General features: G+C 37.8%; 1 protein-coding gene across 2 annotated transcripts in view; it reads left to right on the top strand.

The window, feature by feature from the left end:
• Positions 1-1,898: 1,898 nt before the first annotated feature.
• Positions 1,899-22,882, top strand: part of CCDC184 (coiled-coil domain containing 184) — a 39,528-nt gene continuing 18,544 nt past the window's right edge. The window contains exon 1 of one of the 2 annotated variants that reach the window (XM_031938026.1): positions 1,899-3,230. In XM_031938026.1, the coding sequence (XP_031793886.1) occupies positions 2,674-3,230 (557 nt within the window). In that variant the 5' untranslated portion in view covers positions 1,899-2,673. Of the gene's footprint in view, positions 4,526-22,882 lie in introns of those variants that run through there. The other variant, XM_031938027.1, reaches the window with a different exon arrangement.

Here is a 22,882-nt window from a genome sequence, read left to right as displayed (position 1 = left end):
TGCAGCTGTTTCTCTTCATTATTGAACAAATGGAACTGGTTTGGTTCACCTTATTGTTGAAGAGAGCCACATCCGTCAGAATTGATCATTATATAGTATTGTTGTTGAAGTATATAATGACCTCCTGGTCCTGCTCATTTCACTCAGCATCAGTTCATGTAAGTCTCTCCAGGCCTTTCTGTATTCACCCTGCTGGTCATTTCTTACAGAACAATAATATTCCATAACATTCATATACCACAATTTATTCAGCCATTCTCCAATTGATGGGCATCCACTCAGTTTCCAGGTTCTGGCCATTACAAAAAGGGCTGCCACAAACATTCTTGCACATACAGGTCCCTTTCCCTTCTTTAAAATCTCTTTGGGATATAAGTGGAGTAATTATACTGCTGGGTCAAAGGATATGCACAGTTTGATAGCTTTTTGAGCATAGTTCCAAATAGCTCTCCAGAAAGGCTGGATGTATTCACAATTCCACCAACAATATATTAGTGTCCCTGTTTTCCCACATCCCCTCCAACATTTTGCATTATTATTCCCTGTCATTCTAGCCAATCTGACAGGTGTGTAGTGGTATCTCAAAGTTGTTTTAATTTGCATTTCTCTGATTTATAATAACTTGGAGCAGGAGCATCTTTTCATATGGCTAGAAATAGTTTCAATTTCTTCGTCAGAGAATTGCCTGTTCATATCCTTTGCTGCTGGTCATTTCTTACAGAACAATAATATTCAATAACATTCATATACCATAATTTACTCAACCATTCTGTAATTGATAGGCATCCATTCAATTTCCAGTTTCTAGCCACTCCAAAAAGGGCTGCCACAAACAATCTTGCACATACAGGTCCCTTTCTCTTTAAGATCTCTTTGGGATATAAGCCCAGTAGTAACACTGCTGGATCAAAGGGTATATACAGTTTGATAACGTTTTGAGCATAGTTCCAAATCGCTCTCCAGAATGTTTGGATTCGTTCACAATTCCACCAATAATGCATCAGTGTCCCAGTTTTCCCACATCCCCTCCAACATAGAATTGAATTCTTAATTGGCTTTCTGTCCTTAAATAAGACCTTGGTGGTATAAAAAAGAATCAATCTAACAAATAAGAATAACATACTATACGTGGAATATTGTTTTAGATTTGGGAGCCACATTTTTAAAGAAGATTGACTGGTTGCTATCAGAGTGAGCACATACTTTGGAAATCTGAAAGAGCAATGAAAATATAAATTATTACCATTATTATTACTATTCAGTAGTGACAAAAAAGAACGGGGATGGGATAGGAAAGGATGGGTAATTCTCATTACAGGAATGAGATAGCAAATTTTTCTTGGCATACCAGCACTTTGGGATGTTAAACAACAACCTAATCTAACCTAAATGATGATATAGATGACTGGGCTTTTTTTAAAGCAAATGAAGAGCTGTTTCTATTCATGGGGTTACTTTGGAGTTTGTTTCATCTCTGCTTACATCTTTGTTTCCTTTCTTTCCCAAGGTTTGGAAGAGACAAAGAAAGAACATTTATAAAAGGCCTAATATGGACAAAATATTTAGCTAATTGTTGGGGAAAGATTGGATTGCAGGTTTGAAACTACAAAAATCTGGAAGGTGCCTAATAGCCTCAGTTTTTCTGCTTATTGCCACTGGTCCACAAAACAGCATCAGATAGAAAACAAGCTCTCCCTTGCTTTTGTACTACCATCAACGGGGTACTTTGGGAGCTCCAGAAGTCCCTAAAGACTGGAAGAGAGCAGAGTGGAGCATGATCCCACTTTCAGTTACTCAGTCTGAGAAAGAAACCTAGTCCAGAGTGATTCTCCAGGGAAATATGTGTTTTCCCAGGGTGCTTCTCAAGAGGATTCCTTATATCTGTTTATGTTTCTGTGTTTTCAGAAGCTGCAGGAAATCCAGGGGATTCTCTCTCTCTTTGTCTCTCTTGCTCTCTCCCTCTTGCTGTCTCTTTCCCTCTATGTCTCTCTCTTGTCTCCCCTCTTTGTTACTGTGAGATTTTATGTCGCAAACTGCCGTCTCCCTCTTCCCCAAAGCATATTCATTCGCTTTCTTTCCAGACCTTAGGCCAGAGGAACAACTACAACTTCTCCACAGTCTAAGACCTTGACTACTGGGGCAGAATGAGGTCCTCCACCATCACCCTGAGTACATTCCCACCTCCCTCCTCTCTCCCTCTTTTTCCTCGGGTCCTTCTTTCCTAGTTGCCATGGAGACTCACGTCATCTACGTGCCGTGCGTCGCCTTGGAAACAGAGGAGCATCAGAGGCGCGGCTGGGAGACCCGCCCCTCTTCGCCTCTCACCAACAGCCGCTGCCACTTAATGGCGGCGGAGTGGTAGCCCTCGGATCCAGAGCTAGACTCAGCCCCGGCTCCAGCCACAGAGCTTTTGGGCACGTTCCAGCGAGGCCAGGTGTAGGCTTTGCGTTCGCGCCTCCCGGCACTTGGCGGGTGAATCTGATCCGGCTACCAGGGGCCGAATCCGAGAGTCCTTCCTCCTCCCAGGTACTCTCTAGCTCCTCGCTCGTTCCCCCTCGCCGATACTCCGACTTCTCTCCTGGATCCCTACACCGGCGGGGCTCCCTACTCCCCTCGCTGTCCCTTGCCGGGGGCCCGGGTCGATCTTGCTGCCGCCGCCGCTGCCGCAAGTCAATGGAGGACGGACCGCTGGAGATCCTGACCAAGGACGGCGACCTCCCGGGCCCATTGGAGGTGTCCTCGGTGCCCGCTGTGGGGGACGTGATCTCGGGCGAGTATAACGGCGGCATGAAGGACCTGATGGAGCACCTGAAGGCCCAGCTGCAGGCCCTGTTTGAGGACGTGCGGGCCATGCGGGGGGCCCTGGACGAGCAGGCCTCGCACATCCAAGTGCTTTCCGACGACGTGTGCGCCAACCAGAGGGCTATCGTCTCCATGTGCCAGATTATGACCACAGCGCCCCGCCAAGGCCTGGGTGCGGCCAGTGGCCCGGAGGGAGGCGACCGGGGCTCCCCTGGAGTTCCAGGGACCCTTCTTGCCAAGGAGTGGGGCTGTGGTGCGCAGGATCCCGAGGAGGAAGGGAAGGAAGTTCCCAGCCCAGCTACACCCACTAATTTCTGTGAGAGCCTGGAGAACCCCTGTGCTTGCCTGCTGGAGGGGGATGGGCCATTGGTGGATGCTCACGACCTGCCTGATGTAGCCCTGCTCCAACTGGAGGGGGAGAACTCAATGTAAGGAGGCTCCAGCGGGGGGCAGCACCTCCGAGGCACGGTTTTGGGTTTTTGGTGCATGATGATGAGGGAACTGGACAACTCGGTGCAGCATGCTTCACTTGGGTGTCTGCTATGGGATGCTAGGCAGAGACTCCTCTAAAGAGGAACTTATAATGAAGGGGATCATCATGGATTTTTTCTGCCTAACAGGCAGAATGACTGACAGTCTCTCACAGGGAAAGGTGAAATGCAAGGCAGAGGAAGCCATTGGGCATCTCATCTCTGGACTCCCACCCATCCTAACCCTCCCCTTGCCCCCAGCCAATACAAGAGCCCCTGAATTGTATAAATAAAATTCTGCTTTTTATATTCTGAAGATATACTCCTTAGGACAGAGGCAAATTAAATCTCTAGACATGTATATAGAAATTAAGGAATTGGGGTTTTTGTTTTGGCAACAAGAAACACCCCTCTGCTGAAACCCACTGACACTCAATGCCACTGCCAAAGCCCCTTTCCCCCAGTACAGAAATCTCTACACCTTCTTGTTGGTTAAGGAAGCTTGAGGAATGAACTACATGCAGTCCAGGGAGTGTGAGGGAAGGGGGTTCCACAGGCATCTGGGCTAAAAGGCAATGGCTCTTAATGTGCATGAAGATTTGTTAGCTCAACTTTTAGGATATTGCATGCTGAGAAGATCCAGCTTTGTTATAACTTCACCTGGGATTGCATATCTTTGCAATGACCTTAGATCCCAGGCAGAAACTTGGGAACCTGGAGACACAGGGATGTTCAGCAACCTGGTCAGGCTTGCTCGATTCCCATTCCTTTCCTTGCCAAAATTGCCTCTCTTGTAGCCAGCCACTCTGTGTTGCCTCCATGATGTCCTGTGTTGTTATGTGTTCATTGTGTTGTAGTGTGTGAGCCCCAAGGGACAGGGTTTGTGGCTCACATGTCTAGTTCAGAGGGTTTCATACCCCTTTGTGAGCCCCAAACTATCATGACGCTTCTCCCCAACCCCTTCAGGGCATGGAGCATGTGGTTGTCCAGGGGTTCTGCAAATGATGTGTTGCTTTCCTTCCTCTCCCCTCCCCTTACAAGTACTGACTCTGTGTGCCCTATCCCCTGCTCCTGTGTATCTTTTTCTCTTAGTGCTTTCCTCGATGTGACCTTAATAATAAAGAGGCGTCATCTCCCTTCCTTGCTGACTGGTTCTGAGGGCATGGTCTGGTTCTCCATTGCACTCTGAATGATGCAGGGCCCAGAGAAGAGAGCCACACAAATTCAGGGGAAGTGTGTGTGTGTGTGTGTGGTGGAAAAAGCTCCAGAAGACCTGAATTGGAATCCTGGCTTTGTCATTTACAATTCAACTTTGAGCAAATCACTTAATTTCTTTGGGATTTAGCTTTCTAATAGTAAAAATAGCTAACATTTGGGATTGGACTAGATAATAGAGCTAGGTTTTAGATAGTGTCCAAAAGAGTTCAAAGCGCCTCCCATATCTTAATGTCATTTGACTTCTAGATAATCCCTAAAGTCTCTTCTAGCTTTAAAAACCTGTAATGCTGATTTACTATTTATCCTTCCTGACCAAGAACATTACCCTCATGTTCAAGGACCTGTTGGACCTGAGCAAGTGGCTACTTCTGCCTATCTTCTCTGTCCTTGCCATGGAACTAAATTAAAATTGAAGCAAGAATTTCATCTGAGATATGGAAGAAAGACTCTTTGAATGAGTATATCTGAATTTTCCAGTGTACCACATATTGGAAGAGAGAAACTCCTTTCCATAAAAGAGGGATAATCTGGGAGGTTTCCAGGGAAGGTAAAGCTAGGAGAAGAGTTCTGGGTTCTCAACAAAGACCAAAGTAATCCTTTTGAGGGTCAATTACTGGTATTGTTACACTTAGATTGGTTAATCTAGATTATATTCATTCGGAGGTTGTTTTATGCTCCGAGGTCCCCCCAACTAAAGACTATAACTCAGTAGCCTATACAGTTTGTTCTGGTAGGTTGAATGAGTTTCAATTTGTTTTCCTTCCATAATATCACTATGTAAACGTTTTCTATGGCTGCCTTTGGTGGTTGGGAATCTTTGGGAATCTGCAGTAGTCTAGAATGCTCCTGGGTAGGAATACTAGTAATCCACATTTACTAGGAAGGATTCTGGGTGACCCTGTTTCATTCTGTCCTTGTCTCTATCCCAAATATATTAAAGTCCGGAGAGCCAGCTGACCAGTTGTTGAAAGCTGGTTTGAATCCATCCTCCAGTACAATTGTGTGCTAAATGGAACTTTAAATTCTACCCTCTGGGAAGTGCTAAAATCATAGTGTTCAATATGTGTGCCAGGGAGCTTCACTGCTAACAGTTGATGTTTAAGTTGGTGTTTAAAGGAACTTATTGGTATGTATGCAAGGAAGAGTCCTTGGGGAAATTAAAATACATATAGTTCCAGCATCTGGTAGCATTTGTTAGGATCTAAAGCTTTGCAGGTTCCCTTAGCCTTCCATGATCTACAAGCTGTAATGATAAGAATCCTTAATTTTTCTTGCTGCAGTTTTAATCTTTTATTCTGCCTTTAGGTTATATGGAAAACAGTTCTCTTTGTCCTATTGCATAAGAGTCTACAATATGATGGTTTAGCTTCCTCAGCAAGGATACCACTAAGATGGAAGACTAGGACCATTCCTTGAGGGGAGCTATTATTCCTAGATATTTCTTTGTCCCAACTGTACTTTGGTACCTTGTCCATTTCCTTCAAACCAGGACTAGGAACAAGTTCCAATAATATTCCCTAATTTCTTTAGTCAGTAGGAGAACCTTGGCTAAGTCCTATACCTAAGGCTACCCGTTTCGGATCCTAATTCCATTTCATAGAAATTGAAATGTTATGGGGAAAGTATGTTGTAAACCTTAAAAGTGTTATAGGCAGTCACTAGTTCCATCACTAAATATGGAATATAGTGTTTAGTACAATGCTTAGAATATAGTAGACATGTATTAACTATTCTTTTAAATGAATTAAATATCGAACATAAATTCCATGCCCCACCTCATTTTCCTTTCTATTACCTGTCCCTTGTTATACACTCCTAATGAATAGAATATGGTACCAGTTGTTAGGGGGAAAGACTGGACAGATGCTGAAATGGGAAGCCTCAGTATGTAATAATCACATTTCTTCAAAGCCAAAAATTGTCCAAGAAGAAATGGCCCAGTCTGATCTTATTTTATTTTTTGCTTTTGGATCTTGAGTATTCTCTTTATTTCCCCAAATGGTTCTGAAATATCAATGGATTTAAAAATTTTTATTGTCAAGAAGTTATTCATCAGTCTAAATCTCTACTGTTATATATATTTTAAGGGATATAAAGAACATTGTCTCCCATCCTTCACAAATACAAAATTAGTATTTGTCTTTGATTGTCTTATTCTCTAATCCATCGCTTTTTAAATTTTTTTACTCATGACTCCTTTTTGCCTAAGAAATATTTATATGACTGGGCATATAGGTATATAAGAATAGATATAGAAATTAAACATTTATTGATAATAAATCATGATTTTGAGACCCCCTCCTTCAGTTATGCAAATGAATGTGGGGTTGCAATCCATAGTTTTAAGAAAAGTCTCCACTCAGATCCCACTGGATATTTTCCGGTGTGCCTCTGTAGCTGAGGCTCATTATAGAGTCTAGAATTTTAGTAAGTTTGTGTCTAGCCCTAAGAACTAAGTAAGGTAAGGACATTTCCATTAGGTTCCATGAGCAATGATTCTCTTTGTGGAAAGGTTGCTCTAGTACCAAGGAACTTAACAAATGTTAGAATTTTCAATCAGTCTTACTAAAGTTACAGTTTATAGAGCATGCTACTAAGCACTATGGAGTAATATACAAAAAATAGTTCCTGTCCTTAAGGGAATGAAATACATATATAAATCTGCAATGATTTTGTTTCTTTGATATATTTATGGAATATTAAAATATATAAATATAAAATTGAATTCAACAAACATTAAACACCTGTTATGCACTTTGTTCTTAAGTAGATAATAAATTTAAGGATACAAACTACTTCATTGAAAATAGGTGTAAAGAATTGGTCCATATAAATTTGAAGGGGGAAAATTCAAGATCATTATCACCTGGAACATAATGTAAGACTTTAAATTAGAAGTAATAATCTTAAAGAATATGTTGAAGGAATCGGTCAACACGTATTAAGAATTAGCTGTGCCAGGCACTGTACTAGATAATGGGGATATAAGGATAAAGAATGAAATAATCACTTTGAAAATAGCTTTCTTTATGGGGGAAAACTTCAAAAACTAGGGAACAGCAGAAGTCCATTATAGACTTTGTATAGAAGAATGAGAATGAAGTATAAAAAGTAGTCCATTTCAGCTAGAACCTAGATTACAAGGAAGCCCATAAAGTAAGATTGGAAAGGCAGATTAGAGTCAATTTTTAAAAGACTTTGAATGGCTCTTTCTCTCTATTTCCCTTCATCTCTCCTACACACACACAAAGAGAGGAAAGAGGAAGGGAGGGGAGGGAGAAGGAGAGAGAAAATAAAAAGACAGTATCAGAGACAGAGAGGGATGGCTGAAGGGAGAAATAATTCCAGCAATATGAGAATGAATCAATCTTTCTGCAACATGTTACTTAGCATGGCATAGCATGGCATGTTTCCTTCCACGCTACCCAGAGGTTCACTTCCATAAAAATCTCTGAGCTTCCTTTTTGAACTAATACCAACCTTGTTACTTTCTAATACTCTTAAACAGGTACCTGCATCCCTTTGAAGCCTTTGGTACATAGCTGCTGCTTCTCCTGCACTTTTTTTCCCCTCCCCCAGCTACTTTTAGCGATGTAGCATCTCCAGATGCAAAGTATTTTAATTCCTATAAAGATCAGAAGAGGAATTGTCTTACTCTCCTTGAACTACATGGGAAGAATCCTTCTCAAGTGCTTCTTAGTACTTAGGCAACCTTCTTCCTATTGCTCTTCAATAGGACTGCGGCTGAAGGACTAAGTCAAACTTATCTTACCCTAGCCTTCTTGAGACAAGAAGGAGAATGATACTCTCTTTCCTAGCTTCCTAATCTAATTCTGGGGATTCAGTTCCTTTGGTTTAGTAAATCTGGACTCAGGTTTCTGCTATTGCAGTGAAATTGTATGTATGAGAGAGAGAGAGAGAGAGAGAGAGAGAGAGAGAGAGAGAGAGAGAGAGAAAGAGAGAGAGTGTGTGTGTGTGTGTATGAATATATGTGTGTATGTGACTTGAGACTGATGCAGGGAACAGTTATTGTCCAGATCTCCTTTCATAGTGAAGAAGGGACCCCGAAACTCTAAACCTCCTTGAAGGAGAAAATCTCCAACTCTTCCTCAGTGAGGGACCCCACCTGAGAGAAACAAGACAAACTATTTCATTCTATTATCTTCTATTCAATTCTATTCAAATTCCAGCTCAAACTGAAACCCAGCTTGTAGATGAGCCAACTTGGGACTCCATCCACTAGCCCCCTTCAGCTTGTAGCCAAAGCTCCTATTATAAAAGAGCTAATCTAAAATCCTCTCTTTGCAGAGATTCTAAACATGCCATGCTATCCCATGCCATGCCAAGGAAACCTCTGCCCACTGGAATAATATTCTTTTCCAGTGTTACCCTCTCTTTACCTTTACTTATTTCTCTAAAGAGACTCTATGCCTTTCTGTCAGGATTTCTAACCTTACTTCCCAATCCCTATAATAAACCTCTTTTATCAATCTAGGTTTTGGGGTTTGTAAATTCCTTTACAGAGAATCTCTGTGCCTCCAGAAGGGGGTTCCCCAAAACTCCCTATCCTTGTGCCGAATCCCAAGGAGTGCAGGTGCAGGGGAGCCAAACCTCTCCATTTGGTTCCCTGAACCCCAAACTTGCCACTAGATCTTATCATTTAACTCCCTGACCACCAGAAACCCTAATCTCATTTTGGTTCCCTAAATCTAGACCTTGTCATTTGGTTCCCTATGAAAGGGAACCTCAAAACCTAAACCTCATATTTTGGTTCCCTAACTCACAAACCTCATCAATAACATAGGTACTCTCTCTGTACCAATTGGACAAGTGCATTTGGCCTCCACAACAAATATATATGTATTCTCAAAACAGTTATAGGGAACTCATAAGCCCACAATTCAGAGATAATATACAAAACAGAATCTTAATTAGAGTTTTGATGAGGTACGAGAATTGAGAGTAAGAAATCCCCTAATGGCAATGGTATCCCCTTGGCTGGTGGCAAGTTTTTCAAAAGAATTTGCAAACCCCAATAAATACAGGCACAAGGTTTTGGCAAAGAATTGGTTTATTTTTGCTAAGAAATCAGTACATTAAGAAGACAGCTTTCTTAGCAGGCAAACTCCTGATTAGGAATTTAGCAAAGATGAGTTTACACTGAGAAGAAAATATCTTCATCAGTGCACTAAGTCCAAAAGGACTTTAGCAAAGCTTCAGGATTCAGAGTCATCTTTTATTAACTTTCTGAGGTCTGGGGCTTCTTTGATTTTTGGTCCTGAGATTCAGCTCCCATGAATCTGAGAGATTGATTTTTCAATTTAATTCAATTTAAAACTGAATGAGATTACTATATCTTGGGAATAATCTGGGAAGGGTATACCCCTCCCAGAGGCCTGGAGGGTTTGAGAATCAGAAGAATTTTTCCCTTAAAGGGGACACAGTTTTCATCAGCCCCTCCCCTGCCCAAATTAAAGGGGACACGATTTATATCAGTTTTTCATAACTCTCTTGGTTTATCACTTCATAGGCATGTACTAGTACTCTGGTCACTACCCTTCCCCTATACTGCATGCATTCTTTCTCAGATTATTTCTCAGTGAACAGCCAGGGCTTTCTAGATTTGTGCTCTAGAACAAAGCATTTTTCTGTGGTTCAGTCTCTCATTCTGTCTTCCCTTTTCCCAGTTAGAGCTCATATGACTCTGGGCATATAAGTATATAAGATAGCTATAGAAATAAAACATTTATTGATAATAAATGCAAATGCATGTGGGGTTGCAACCCATAGTTTAAGAAGTGTCTCCACTTTTAGTCTCCCAGGAAGACTGACCTTACTGTCCTCCCTTCAAAATATGAATACTTTAACTAACCAGTTCAAATTTGTCCTGTCCTTAATCATTGAATTGCATGCTTTATTGACTATTTGCAGCTCAATTCCATATTCTAATCTTGAATTAGAATATTCTTTATTCCTGTTATACTGCTGAATAGTCCTGAAGAAAGTCACACAACCATGCTGACTTTTCTACTATAAATTTGTTATTCAAACTCAACTGAGCCTTCATGCTTTAAGCCAATTCTTTTATTTTTTCTTTGATTAACTATTGAATTCTCACAAAAGCTATTCTGAATTTTCTCTCCCTTTCCCCCTCTTTTTCTTTTGTACCTATATCACCACCTGTCTTTTCCCTTTTAGCAGATTGCTCAGTCATTTTCAGTGGGATCGTCATGATCCCATTTGGGGTTCTCTTAGCAAAGATATTAGAGTAGTTTGCCATTTCCTTCTCCAGCTCATTTTACAAATGAGAATACTGAGGCAAATGGGGTTAAGTAATTTGCTTAGAGTTGTAAAGGACTGGAACTCTGGAAAAGCATACTTGAACAAGAATACTTACAACAGGGTATTTACTCAGTGTAATTGATGAAATAATGGTTCTCTAGTTCACAATATAGTTAGTACTTAGTATGGTGATGTAATAGTTTTCTATTTCACACATAGTGTGCTGTAATAATGTAATCATACTAAGGTATTTAAAGGCTGAGAGAAGTAGAAATAGAGACATTCTATCTTTGATCATCCTGGTGGCTCTCCTGCCTCCTCCACTAAGACCAAGGACTCGGGCTAGTCTCGAGGTCCTCTAGAAAAGTAGCCCGAACATTACATAGAGAAACACATTTAGTAAGTGTCTGAGGTCAGATTTCAAACTGACATTTGACTACTGTACCATGTAGCTGCTCCCTTCAGGAGATTAACCTGAATAAATTTAGGCCATCCACAATCACAAATTTCCTTCCCTTTCCAATTTCACACTTAAAATCATCCAAGATTTTAATCAGTCTCTGTACTTGTACCTTTGATCCCATCCCTTCCTTTCTTTAGCAGCTAAACTTTTCTATTACTCCCTATTTCTTCCAGTATTCCTTTTAAAAATTATTAGTGTCTTTTAACATTATCTTCATCTCTCTATATATATATATCCCATCTATCCCTATTTATACACATTCAAAATCCAACCTTTATAACAAAGAATTTTTTAAAAAGAAAAGAATTCAGCAAAAACAATCAGATGCCTAAGCGGTTTTGATTCAATGGGTAAATGAAAGTATTTATTAAACTCTTACTATATAGTAAATATTGTGATAAGTGCTGGGGATACAAAAATAAAAATAAGGTTCCTTTTAAGAAGAGTAGTGACCAGAGAAAGGTGTTTAAAAATGAGAAGTTATGAGGTTGATAAGTGGAAATAAGGGTGACAATTGGCATGCCCTTCAGAGAACTATTGACAGCTTTGATATGTTTGCATTTACAAAGCAAATGATAGAAAGGAGGATCAGAGGGCTGTGCAGATTGCAAGTAGTTGGATGGTTGAAGGGGATATCTGAAGTCTGGAATTGGTTAGATATAACTGATAATTTGAGTTTGTGCAGGCTGTCTCACCAATCAGAACAATACAGCCCTAAGTTAGTGATTCTAAAGTTGAGTGGGCATAGTTTCAGGAGGCCCAGGAATCTGTAGTAGTAGCATGGTTAAGAAGATGGCTGGAGCACAGTGTTTCATATCCATATTCCTTTGCATATAAGGGTCTCTGCCTAATTTTCAGCATTTCACACAATGGCTCCTTCCTTGCTACCTTAAACAGATACACAGATCTCCCTCCATCCATATAAGCTTTTCCTTGATTCTACTATCCATTCAAGTTGTCATCCTATATTCAACTTCCTTTCTATAATCAAACCCTTAAAAACCTATATACCTTTGTTGCTTTCAGTTCCTCATCTCTTACTCCCTTACAATTTGGCTTCCTTCCCTACTACTCAAATAAAATTTTATATCTTTGGTTTACTATCATCTAGATTTCCTAGTGTGCCCCTTTCTCTCTTCCTCCCAGAAACCTATCTATTATGACAATGAATAAAAAAGAAAAAAAAAGACAGCAACTAACATTGCAAAAAATCTGACATTATATCCAACATAATTCCCCACCCCTGGAATTCTTATTCTTTTCTTTGTCATTTATACCTGCCTCTACCTCTTTTCTTCTCACTTGCTCTAAAACCATTTATCATCTGGCTTCTGAGTTCATCATTCAACAGAAACTACTTTCTCCAGTTACTAATGATCTCTTAAGTACTTTTAAACACTTTTTACTCAACCTCTTGCAACCTCAGACATTGCCAGTCACTCTCTTCTTAAGTACTTTCCCCCTGGATTTTCTTGCTTCTCCTTTCAAACTTTCTTTTTCTCACTTTCTTTTGCTAGATTTTTATACAGGTCATGCCCGTTAAATATGGGAATCTTGGGTCTTTTTCTCTTCTCCTCTATACTAGCTCACTTGCTAATCTTGTCAGTTCTTGTAAGTCCAACTATAATCTTTATAGAATTGATTTGCAGATCTCTACATCCTGCTCTAATTTATCTTCCGAGCTCAACTGCCTCAGAATATCTCAAACTCAATGATTCATAGGCATCTCAAACTCAAGTCCCAAACAGAAATCATTATTCTTCCTTTCAAGCCCTTCTTCCAAACTTTCCTGCTACTAATCTAATCTGTTTCCATTTCTACTTTCATACTTTCTCTTGTATATCTTTCTCCCCACTCATATAACTATCACACTGTTGTAGGCCCGCCTTACTTCTTGTCTAGTTTATTGTAATCACCTTTTAGGCTTTTGTACCCCAAGTTACCTCCCAACCCAATAAATCCCAGTGGCTTCCTATTATCGCCAGGATCAAATATATGCAGGGTACATATTTCCTTTGTAGACTATATGTACAATCACATGGAATGTATGAGAAGTCATCTCTGTAATCCTTCTGAGTCTTTTCCATAAGAGGCAGATTTCTGCTTATAAGGAGCAGAAGAAGGGGCTTTGCCTTCCCCTGAGAGAGAAGATTATCAGCTATATATGAGTATAAAATTATATTCATTTAAACGATATATATAAACAAAATTACATAGTTGTATATTACATAATTATGTCTATCTGCTTCACACACACACACACACACACACACACACACACACACAATACTGGCCTAGAAAAACAATTTTTAGAGTCAAGTCATTTCCTTGGCTATTTTCACAAGGAGAAAGATAACAAGAAAGATTTGTGAAAGACATAAGTGGCTTGGCTCATTCCCACCAAATGCTAAGTTGCACAAAAGACTATCACAAATACTGGACAATCAGTAAACCAATTTATCTAAAGACATAACAAACAAAAATTGGAGTTATATAGTTTAGAATATAATAGATAATACTCTGAAATAAATTGACTCTTTAGATGGGAGTGAGTTGAGATCTCACTTAAGAGAGTGGTTAGATCTCATGAAAGAGGGAATTCCCCAGAAACTCCAAGGAGAACTTGTTTAAGTGCTGGCTTTGCCTACTTAGTCACAGTCCAGAAAGTGTCTATTTTTCTAAATACCTGAGGTTGCTCCCCGGGAAAGTCTGTAACTGCTCATGTCTTCTGTCAAGGCCAAAATAAGGAATGTCTCTCATTTTCAAAGCCTTTATGTCCATTCTATCCTTCGTGAAATAAAACATGGAATCATCATTTCCTCACATTTGACTAAAAACTGAAGGCACATATAAAAATTCTCTGGCATTTCAAGCTTCACAACCTATCTACTCCCTACATTTCCATTCTTTTTACACTTTCCTCAGTAGCTACAGCAGCCTATTTGCTGTTGTTCCTAACACATGACATCTTTCAACTCCAAGAATTTGCCTTGCTTAGCCTTGGTAATTGGAGTGCTTGTTCTCATCTCTAACTACATTTGCTGGCTAGCTTTAAGATTCAGCTCAGATCCCACCTTCTTCAATCAATCATTTCCCTTATCCCCTTTTACCTTCCAGTCTGTGACCCTTCCAAATAGGATTTTCCCTATGCTATTATCTTCCCTTTACACTGTATATATCTTACGTGAAAATAGTTGCATGTAATCTCCTCTATTAGATTGTGAGCTCCTTGAGAACAGGAATGTCTTTTGCCTTTTTTTGTAAACATAGTCATTAGCATAGACTGATTATAGTTCTGTAAAGTAACCTTTTAATAATTTAATTTTTAAGAGAGGAAGAAGACAGAGATGTTCACAAATCTTCACAAAGCAATAAAGTGTAGTATCCCATCTTTTGTGATTCTATCTTTGGAAATAACGAATTGATAAGGAGTTACCAAAACTTCTAAATATTTTGTATACTCTATATTAATTTTTAAAGGAATTTCTTTTTTAAATTGAAGCTTTTTATTTACAAAGCATATGCATGGATAATTTTTCCAACATTGACCCCTGCATAATCTTTTGTTGCGAATTTTCCCCTTGTTCCCTCCACTTCCTTCCCTAGCTGAGAGGTAGTCCAAAACATGTTAAATATGTTGAAATACATGTTAGATCCAATATATGTATACATATTTATATAATTAGCTTGTTGTGCAAGAAAAATCAGATCAAGAAGGAAGAAAAAGAAAAACTGAGAAAGAAAACAAAATGTAAGCAAATAACAGAGAAAATGTGTTCCACACTCTGTTCCCACAGTTCTCTCTATAGGTGTATATGGCTCTCTTCCTCACTGCACAAGTGGAACAGGTTTGAGTCATCTCAATATTGAAGCAAGCCACTTCCATCAGAATTAATTGTTGTATAGTCTTATTGTTGCCATGTATAATCATCTCCTGGTTCTGCTCATTTCACTTAGCATCAGTCCATGTAGGTTTCTCCAAGCCTCTCTAAAATCATCCTGCTGGTCGTTTCTTACAGAACAATAATATTCCATAATATTCATATACCACAATTTATTCAGCCATTCTCCAATTGATGGGCATCCACTCAGTTTCCAATTTTTTGCCACTACAAAGAGGGCTGCTACAAACATTTTTGCACAAGTGGGTCCCTTTCCCTCCTTTAGGATCTCTTTGGGATATAATCCCAGTAGAAACACTGCTGAATCAAAGGGTATGCACGGTTTGACAACTTTTTGAGCATAGTTCCAAATTGCCCTCCAGAATGGTTGGATCAGTTCACAGTTCCACCAACAATGTATCAGTGTCCCAGTTTTCCCATATCCCCTCCAACATTCATCATTATCTTTTCCTGTCATCTTAGCCAATCTAACAGGCATGTAGTAGTATCTCAGAGTTGTCTTAATTTGCATTTCTCTGATCAATAGTGATTTGGAGCACCTTTTCATGTGGCTACAAAAAGTTTCAATTTCTTCATCTGAAAATTGTCTGTTCATATCCTTTGACCATTTATCAATTGGAAAATGGCTTGAACTATTATGAATTTGAGTCAATTCTCTATATATTTTAGAAATGAGGCCTTTGTCAGGTCCTTTGGATATAAAAATGTTTTCCCAATATATTGCTTCCCTTCTAAACTTGTCTGCATTAGTTTTCTTTGTACAAAAACTTTTACATTTAATATAGTCAAAATTATCTATTTTATGATCAATAATGATCTCTAGTTCTTCTATAGTCACAAATTCCTTCCTCCTCCACAGAAATGAGAGGTAAACTATCCTATGTTCTTCTAGTTTATTTATAGTATCATTCTTTATGTCTAGATCATGAAGCCATTTCGACCTTACCTTGGTATAAGGTGTTAGGTGTTGGTCAATGCCTAGTTTCTGCCGTACTAGTTTCCAATTTTCCCAGCAGTTTTTGTCAAATAGTGAATTCTTATCCCAAAAGGTGGGGCTTTGGGGTTGTCAAATACTAGATTGTTATAGTCATTGGCTATTTTGTTCTGTGAACCTAACCTATTCCACTAATCAACTTCTCTATTTCTTAGCCAGTATCAAATGGTTTTGATGACCTCTGCTTTATGATATAGTTTTAGATCTGGTACAACTAGGCCAGCTTCATTTACTTTTCTCTTCATTAATTCCTTTAAAAATCTAGACATTTTGTTCTTCCAGATGAATTTTGTTGTTATTTTTTCTAGTTCAGTAAGATAATTTTTTGGGAGTTTGATAGGTATAGCACTAAATAAATAGATTAGGGAGTATTGTCATCTTTATTATATTTGCTTGACCTATCCACTAGCACTTGATATTTTTCCAATTGCTTGGATCCGATTTTATTTGTGTGAAAAGTGTTTTGTAGTTTTGTTCCTGATTTTCCCTTGGCAGATAAATTCCCAAATATTGTATATTATCAACAGTTATTTTAAATGGAATTTCTCTTTGTATCTCTTGCTGTTGGATCTTGTTAGTGATGTATAAGAATGCTGATGATTTATGTGGATTTATTTTGTATCCTACAACTTTATATACTAAAGTTGTAGATTATTTCTAATAACTTTTTAGTTGATTCTCTGGAGTTATCTAAGTATACCATTATATCATCTACAAAGAATGATAATTTGGTTTCCTCATTACCTACTCCAGTTCCTTTAATCTCTTTTTCTAGTCAAGGCTAGCATTTCTAATACAATACTGAATAGCAATGGCGATAGTGGGCAATCTTGTTTCACCTCCTAATCTTATTGGGAATGCTTCTAGTTTATCCCCATTACATATGATGATTGCTGATGGTTTTAAATAGATGCTACTGACTATTTTAAGGAAAAGCCCATTTATTCCTATACTCTCAAATGTTTTTTATTAGGAATGGATGTTGGATTTTATCAAATGCTTTTTCTGCATCTATTGAGATGATCATATGGTTTTTGTTAATTTGGTTATTGATATAGTCAATTATGCTAATAGTTTTCCTAATATTGAACCAGCCCAGCACTCCTGGTATAAATTCTACTTGGTCATGGTATATTATCTTAGGGATGATTTTCTGTAATCTCTGATAATATTTTATTTAAGATTTTTGCATCAATATTAATTAAGGAGATTGGTCTATAATTTTCTTTCTCTGTTTTCATCCTACCTGGTTTAGGTATCAGTATCATGTCTGTGCCATAAAAGGAATTTTGTAGAAGTCCTTCATTCCCTATTTTTTCAAATAGTTTACATAGTATTGGAGTTAATTGTTCTTTAAATGTTTGGTAGAATTCACATGTAAATCCATCTGGTCCTGGGGATTTTTTCTTAGGGAGCTGATTAATAGCTTGTTCTATTTCTTTTTCTAAAATTGGACCATTTAAGTAATTTATATTCTCTTCTGTTAATCTGGGTAATCTATATTTTTGTAGGTATTCCTCCATTTCACTTAGGTATCAACTTTATTGGCATAAAGTTGGGCAAAGTAACTCCTGATAATTGTTCTAGTTTCCTCTTCATTAGTGGATAGTTCTCCCTTTTCATTTTTGAGACTAACAATTTGATTTTCCTCATTCCTTTTTCTAATCAAATTTACTAAAGGTTTATCTATTTTGTTGGTTTTTTCATAAAACCAACTCTTAGTTTTATTTATTAATTTAATAGTTTTTTTTTAGTTTCAATTTTATTGCTCTCGCCTTTTATTTTTAGAATTTCAAGTTTGGTATTTGATTGGGGCTTTTTTTGTTCTTTTTCTAGCTTTTTTAGTTGCAAGCCCAATTTATTGATCTTCTCTTTCTCTATTTTATGCAAGTAAGCATCTAGAAATATAAAATTTCCCCTTATTACCACTTTGGCTGCATCCCACAAATTTTGGTATGTTGTCTCATTATTGTATGAGATTGGATTGATGAATCCAATGAGATTGGATGAAATTATTGGTTGTGTCTATGATTTGCTGTTTCACCTATTCATTCTTTGATAAAATTATTTAGTTGCCATTTTCTTTTTATGCTATTTTCCCCTGGCCTTTTATTGAATGTAATTTTTATTTCATTGTGATCTGAGGAAAATGCATTTACTATTTCTGCCTTTCTGCATTTGATTTTGAGGTCTTTATGTTTTAATATATGGTCAATTTTTGTATAGATTCCATGAACTGCTGAGAAGAAAGTGTACTCCTTTCTGTCTCCATTCAATTTTCTCCAAAGATCTATCATATTTAATTTTTCTAGTATTCTATTTATCTCTTTAACTTTTTTCTTATTTATTTTGTGGTTTGATTTTTCTGTTTCTGAGAGAGCAAGGTTGAGATCTCCTACATTATAGTTTTGTTGTCTATTTCTTCTTGCAACTTCTCTTAACTTCTTTAGGAATTTCGATGCTACACTACTTGGTGCATATATGTTTAATATTAATAATCCCTTATATTGTGACATATTTAACATGTATAGGACTGCTTGCCATCTGGGGGAGGGGAGTAGAGGCAGGGAGGGGAAAAATCGGAACAAAAGTGAGTGCAAGGGATAATGTTGTAAAAAATTACTCTGGCATGGGTTCTGTCAATAAAGTTATTAAAAAATATTGATAATCCTTCATTATCTATGGCACCCTTTAGCAAGATATAGTTTACTTCCTTATTTCTTTTAATTAGATCGATTTTTGCTTTTGCTTGATCTGAGATCAGGATGGCTACCCCTGCTTTTTTTTTTTTTTTTTTTTTTTTTTACTTCACCTGAAGCATAATAGATTTTGCTCTAGCCTTTTACCTTTACTCTGTATGTATTGCTCTGCTTTAAATTTGTTTCTTGTAACAACATATTTTAGGATTCTGACTTTTAATTCAGGTTGCTGTCCACTTATGTTTTATGGCAGAGTTCACCCCATTCACATTTGCAGTTAAAACTACTAATTCTGTTTTTCCTGCCATCTTATTAACCCCAAATTATACTTTTCTCTTTCCTTTTCCCCTTTCCCTCCTCCCCAGTATTTTACTTATGAGCACTACTTGTCTCAAGCAGTCTTTCCCCTTTAGAGAACCTCCTTCTTTCTTATACCTTTCCCCTACGATTTCTCTTTTCCCTTCTATTTAGCCTACCCCTTCCCTTTCCCCCTTCCTCTTCCCACTTTTCTATAATATGAGAGATGTTTATCGGTGAAATCAAATATATCTAATATTCTTTCTTTGGGCCAAATCTGATGAGAGTAAGATTCACACAATATTCACCACCCTCCCTTCTTTCCTCAATTATAATGTTTTCTTTGCCTTTTCTTGAGATGTAATTTCCCTCATCTTACCTCCACTTTCCCCTTTTTTTTCTATTACAATCCCCTTTCCATTTCTAGTTTTTTTTTATATTATAACAGTAAAATCTGATTATACATATACTCTCAATGTAAGAATTTTTTTTCTTTTTACCTTTTTATGATTCTCTTGAGATCTATATTTGGAGGTCAGATTTTTTGTTTAGCTCTGGTCTTTTCATCAAAAATAAATCGAATTCACCAGTTTCCTTGAATGTCCATCTTCTTCCCTGAAAGAAAATGTTCAGTTTAGCAGGGTAGTTTATTCTTGGCTGCATTTCAAGTTCCTTTGCCTTTTTGAATATCAGATTCCAGGTCTTTGATACTTTAAAGTGGAAGTTGCTAGATCCTGAGTAATCATTATTGTGGTTCCTCGGTATTTGAAGTGGCTTTTTTTTGTCTGCTTGTAATATTTTTTCCTTGGTTCAATAGTTCTCAAATTTAGCCACTATATTCCTTGGTGTCTTAATTTTGGTGTTTCTTTCAGGAGGCATTAGGTGAATTCTTTCAATGTTCATTTTACCTTCTGTTTCTATGTTATCCAGGCAGTTCTCTTTGATGATTTCCTGAAATATTGATAGGCTCTTTTTTTTTTTATCATGTATCTCAAGGAATCCAATAATCCTTAGATTGTCTCTCCTAGATCTATTTTCCAGGTTGGTTGTTTTCCCAATTAGGTATTTTACATTTTTTCCTGTTTTTTTTTTCACTTTTTTGGTTTTGCTTGACTGATTCTTGTTGTCTCATTGAATCATTCATTTCCATTTGTTCAATTCTGAATTTTAGTAAGTTATTTTCTTCCTTTACTTTTTTTTTTTTTTTTTACTTCTTTTTGTATTTGTCCAATTGAATTTTTAAATGAGTTGTTTTGTTCTATGGAAGTTTTTTTTTTTCATTTCACACATTCTGTTTTTCTGGGAGTTGCTTTCTTTTTCCATTTTATCACATTTATCTTTTAATGAGTTATATGCTTTCTCCATTTCACTAAGTCTATTTTGTAGTGAATTTTCTTCAGATAGTTTCTGTGTGCCTTTCCCAGACCCTCTTGCAAATTTTTCATTTCCTTTCCCAATATTTTTTCTAGCTCTCTTTTAAGATCTTTTAAATTTTATTCTATGAGAGCCTTGTATGATGGGAATCAGGTTATATAGCCTTTTGGGGTTTCATCTGGAGACAATCTGCCTTTAGTCTCCTCAGGATTTGAAATCTGTTCTTCTTTTTCACCATAAAAGCTGTCAATCATTAGAATCCTCTTTACTTTTTTACTCATTTTTTTTTTTAAGTTAAGGTCTGCCTTTAGGGCGGGGGAGGTTTTCCAAGTGGCTGCAACTATGCTGGGTCAGTGCTGATTCACTCACGGTGATGGCAGGGTGTTGCCAGGTCTATGAGATTCTGGCATTTTGGGATTCACTATTGATCTTTTGTGTTTGTTTTGGATGTTTTATAACTTCTCTGTTGATCTACTGGCTTGCAACCACGGCAGAGTGGCCAACATTGCTACAGATTCCTGCAGATTAGTCCCCATAGATTCTCTGCCATGCAGAGAGTGCACCACCTCATGGAGTCAGCAATGCCCTAGGATTCTGTGCTGTCTGTGTTGATGTTTGTGGTCAGCTGTTTCTGTTAGGCTGCCTCCCGCTTGTTTTTGATTGAAACAGTCCTTGATCTGTTTCCTCCCATAGATTCTCTGCCATGTGGAGTCTGCACCATTACACTGAGACTGCAGTTCCCCCAGGACTCTGCACTGTGTGCACTGGTGTTTGTGGTTAGCTGTTTGTGTTTGACTATCTCCCTCATGTTTCCAATGAAACAGACCTTTTCTGGTCTGTTTCCTCCCATAGATTCTCTGCCACACAGAGTCTGCACCGCCACACTGAGACTGCACTGCCCCAGGATTCTGAGCTTTCTGCACTGGTATTTGTACTCAGCTGGTTGCACTGGCTGCCTCTCTCCCGTTTCCAATTGAAACAGATCTTTTCTAGTAATCTTTGAAATTATCTTATCCTGATAATTTGTTGCACTCCCGATATTTGTGGGTTCTGCTGGTCCAGAGCTAATTCAGAGGCTGGATTTCATAATTATTGTGAGGGTTGTAGAGAAGGTCAGAGAGAAATGAGTTTTGTCTCTGCCATCTTGGCTCTGCCCCCTGCCTCAGGAATTTCTTTTTAAAATTTATTTCTATTGAGTTTGTTGGTAATATATTAAAAAATCTAATTATTTTCAGGGCTATTTTATATGCTATTTTGCTGAAGTTATCATTTCAATTAATTTTAGTTAAATTTTTAGGGTTCTCTAAATAAATGAACTTATTATATGCAAAAAGTGATTTTGTTTATTAAAAACTTATTTTCATTCCCTCAGTGTAATGGGCTGAGGTTTGAGTTGATGCACTGAGGTCCCAAGTACGTGAGGCTAAATAGTAATTGGGCTATACTCTATTAATATACATGATTGGATAAAGAATGGTCCCTGCCCACTCTCCGTGCAAGTCCTGATGTGTTGTATAGGAAATGACGATTTTGGTGGGTGGAGGCAGAGAGAGGGACAGGAAGAGAAGCTGGGAGAGATTGGGCCTGGGTTCGAGACTCCGAGCTGCTGGTTGTGTGGCTGCTGGTCGAGCTAGCTTCTTGACTCAGCTGCACACATTGCTGTCACCGATTCTCTTCCACCTCCTATCCTTCTTCACTGAGAATAAAGACTGACGATTTTCCCCTAATCTGAATTCCTGACTCTACCTCAGTTTATTTTTCTTGTCTTTTTATATACCTACTATTTCTATCAAATGATATCAGTAATCATGGATGTCCTTGCTTTATCTCTGATCTTCCTGAGAAGGCCTCTGAGGTTTCATCATCACAGATAATGCTAGCTCTTGGTTTTAGATATACTTTACTATATTAGGAAATTGTGTGATAGTCTTATATTTTAAAATATTTTTCAACATAAAAGGGTGTTATATTTTGTCAAAAGTCTTTTCTGAAAATCTATTGATATAATGATTTTTATTGTTTTTGTACAAGTATTATCTATTATGTTTCTAATATTTTTCTAGCATTGACCTACATTTCTGGTATAAATTTAACCTGGTCATTACAAATAATTAACATGCTCTTTGATCCTTTCTGATCAACATTTTATTTAATATTTTGTGTAAACACTCAGAAATATTGGTCTACAATTCCTTTTTATGTTTTATATTTTATTTTTCTTCCTAAAATGGAGATAATAATTAGTACTTTCTTTCAGATTTATTGTGAAGTTAAAATGAGACAGTATTTGAAACGTTTTTTTAAATCTTCAAGCATTATACAAATGCTAGCTATTAGGTATTTTACATTTTTTTAAAAGTTTCATGCATTTTTAGGGGCCT

Source organism: Sarcophilus harrisii, chromosome 5, assembly GCF_902635505.1.
Source record: "Sarcophilus harrisii chromosome 5, mSarHar1.11, whole genome shotgun sequence".
NCBI classification, from domain to species: Eukaryota; Metazoa; Chordata; class Mammalia; order Dasyuromorphia; family Dasyuridae; genus Sarcophilus; species Sarcophilus harrisii.
The sequence above is the reverse complement of the archived record's forward strand: the minus strand, read 5'-3'. Positions and strand labels throughout refer to the sequence as shown.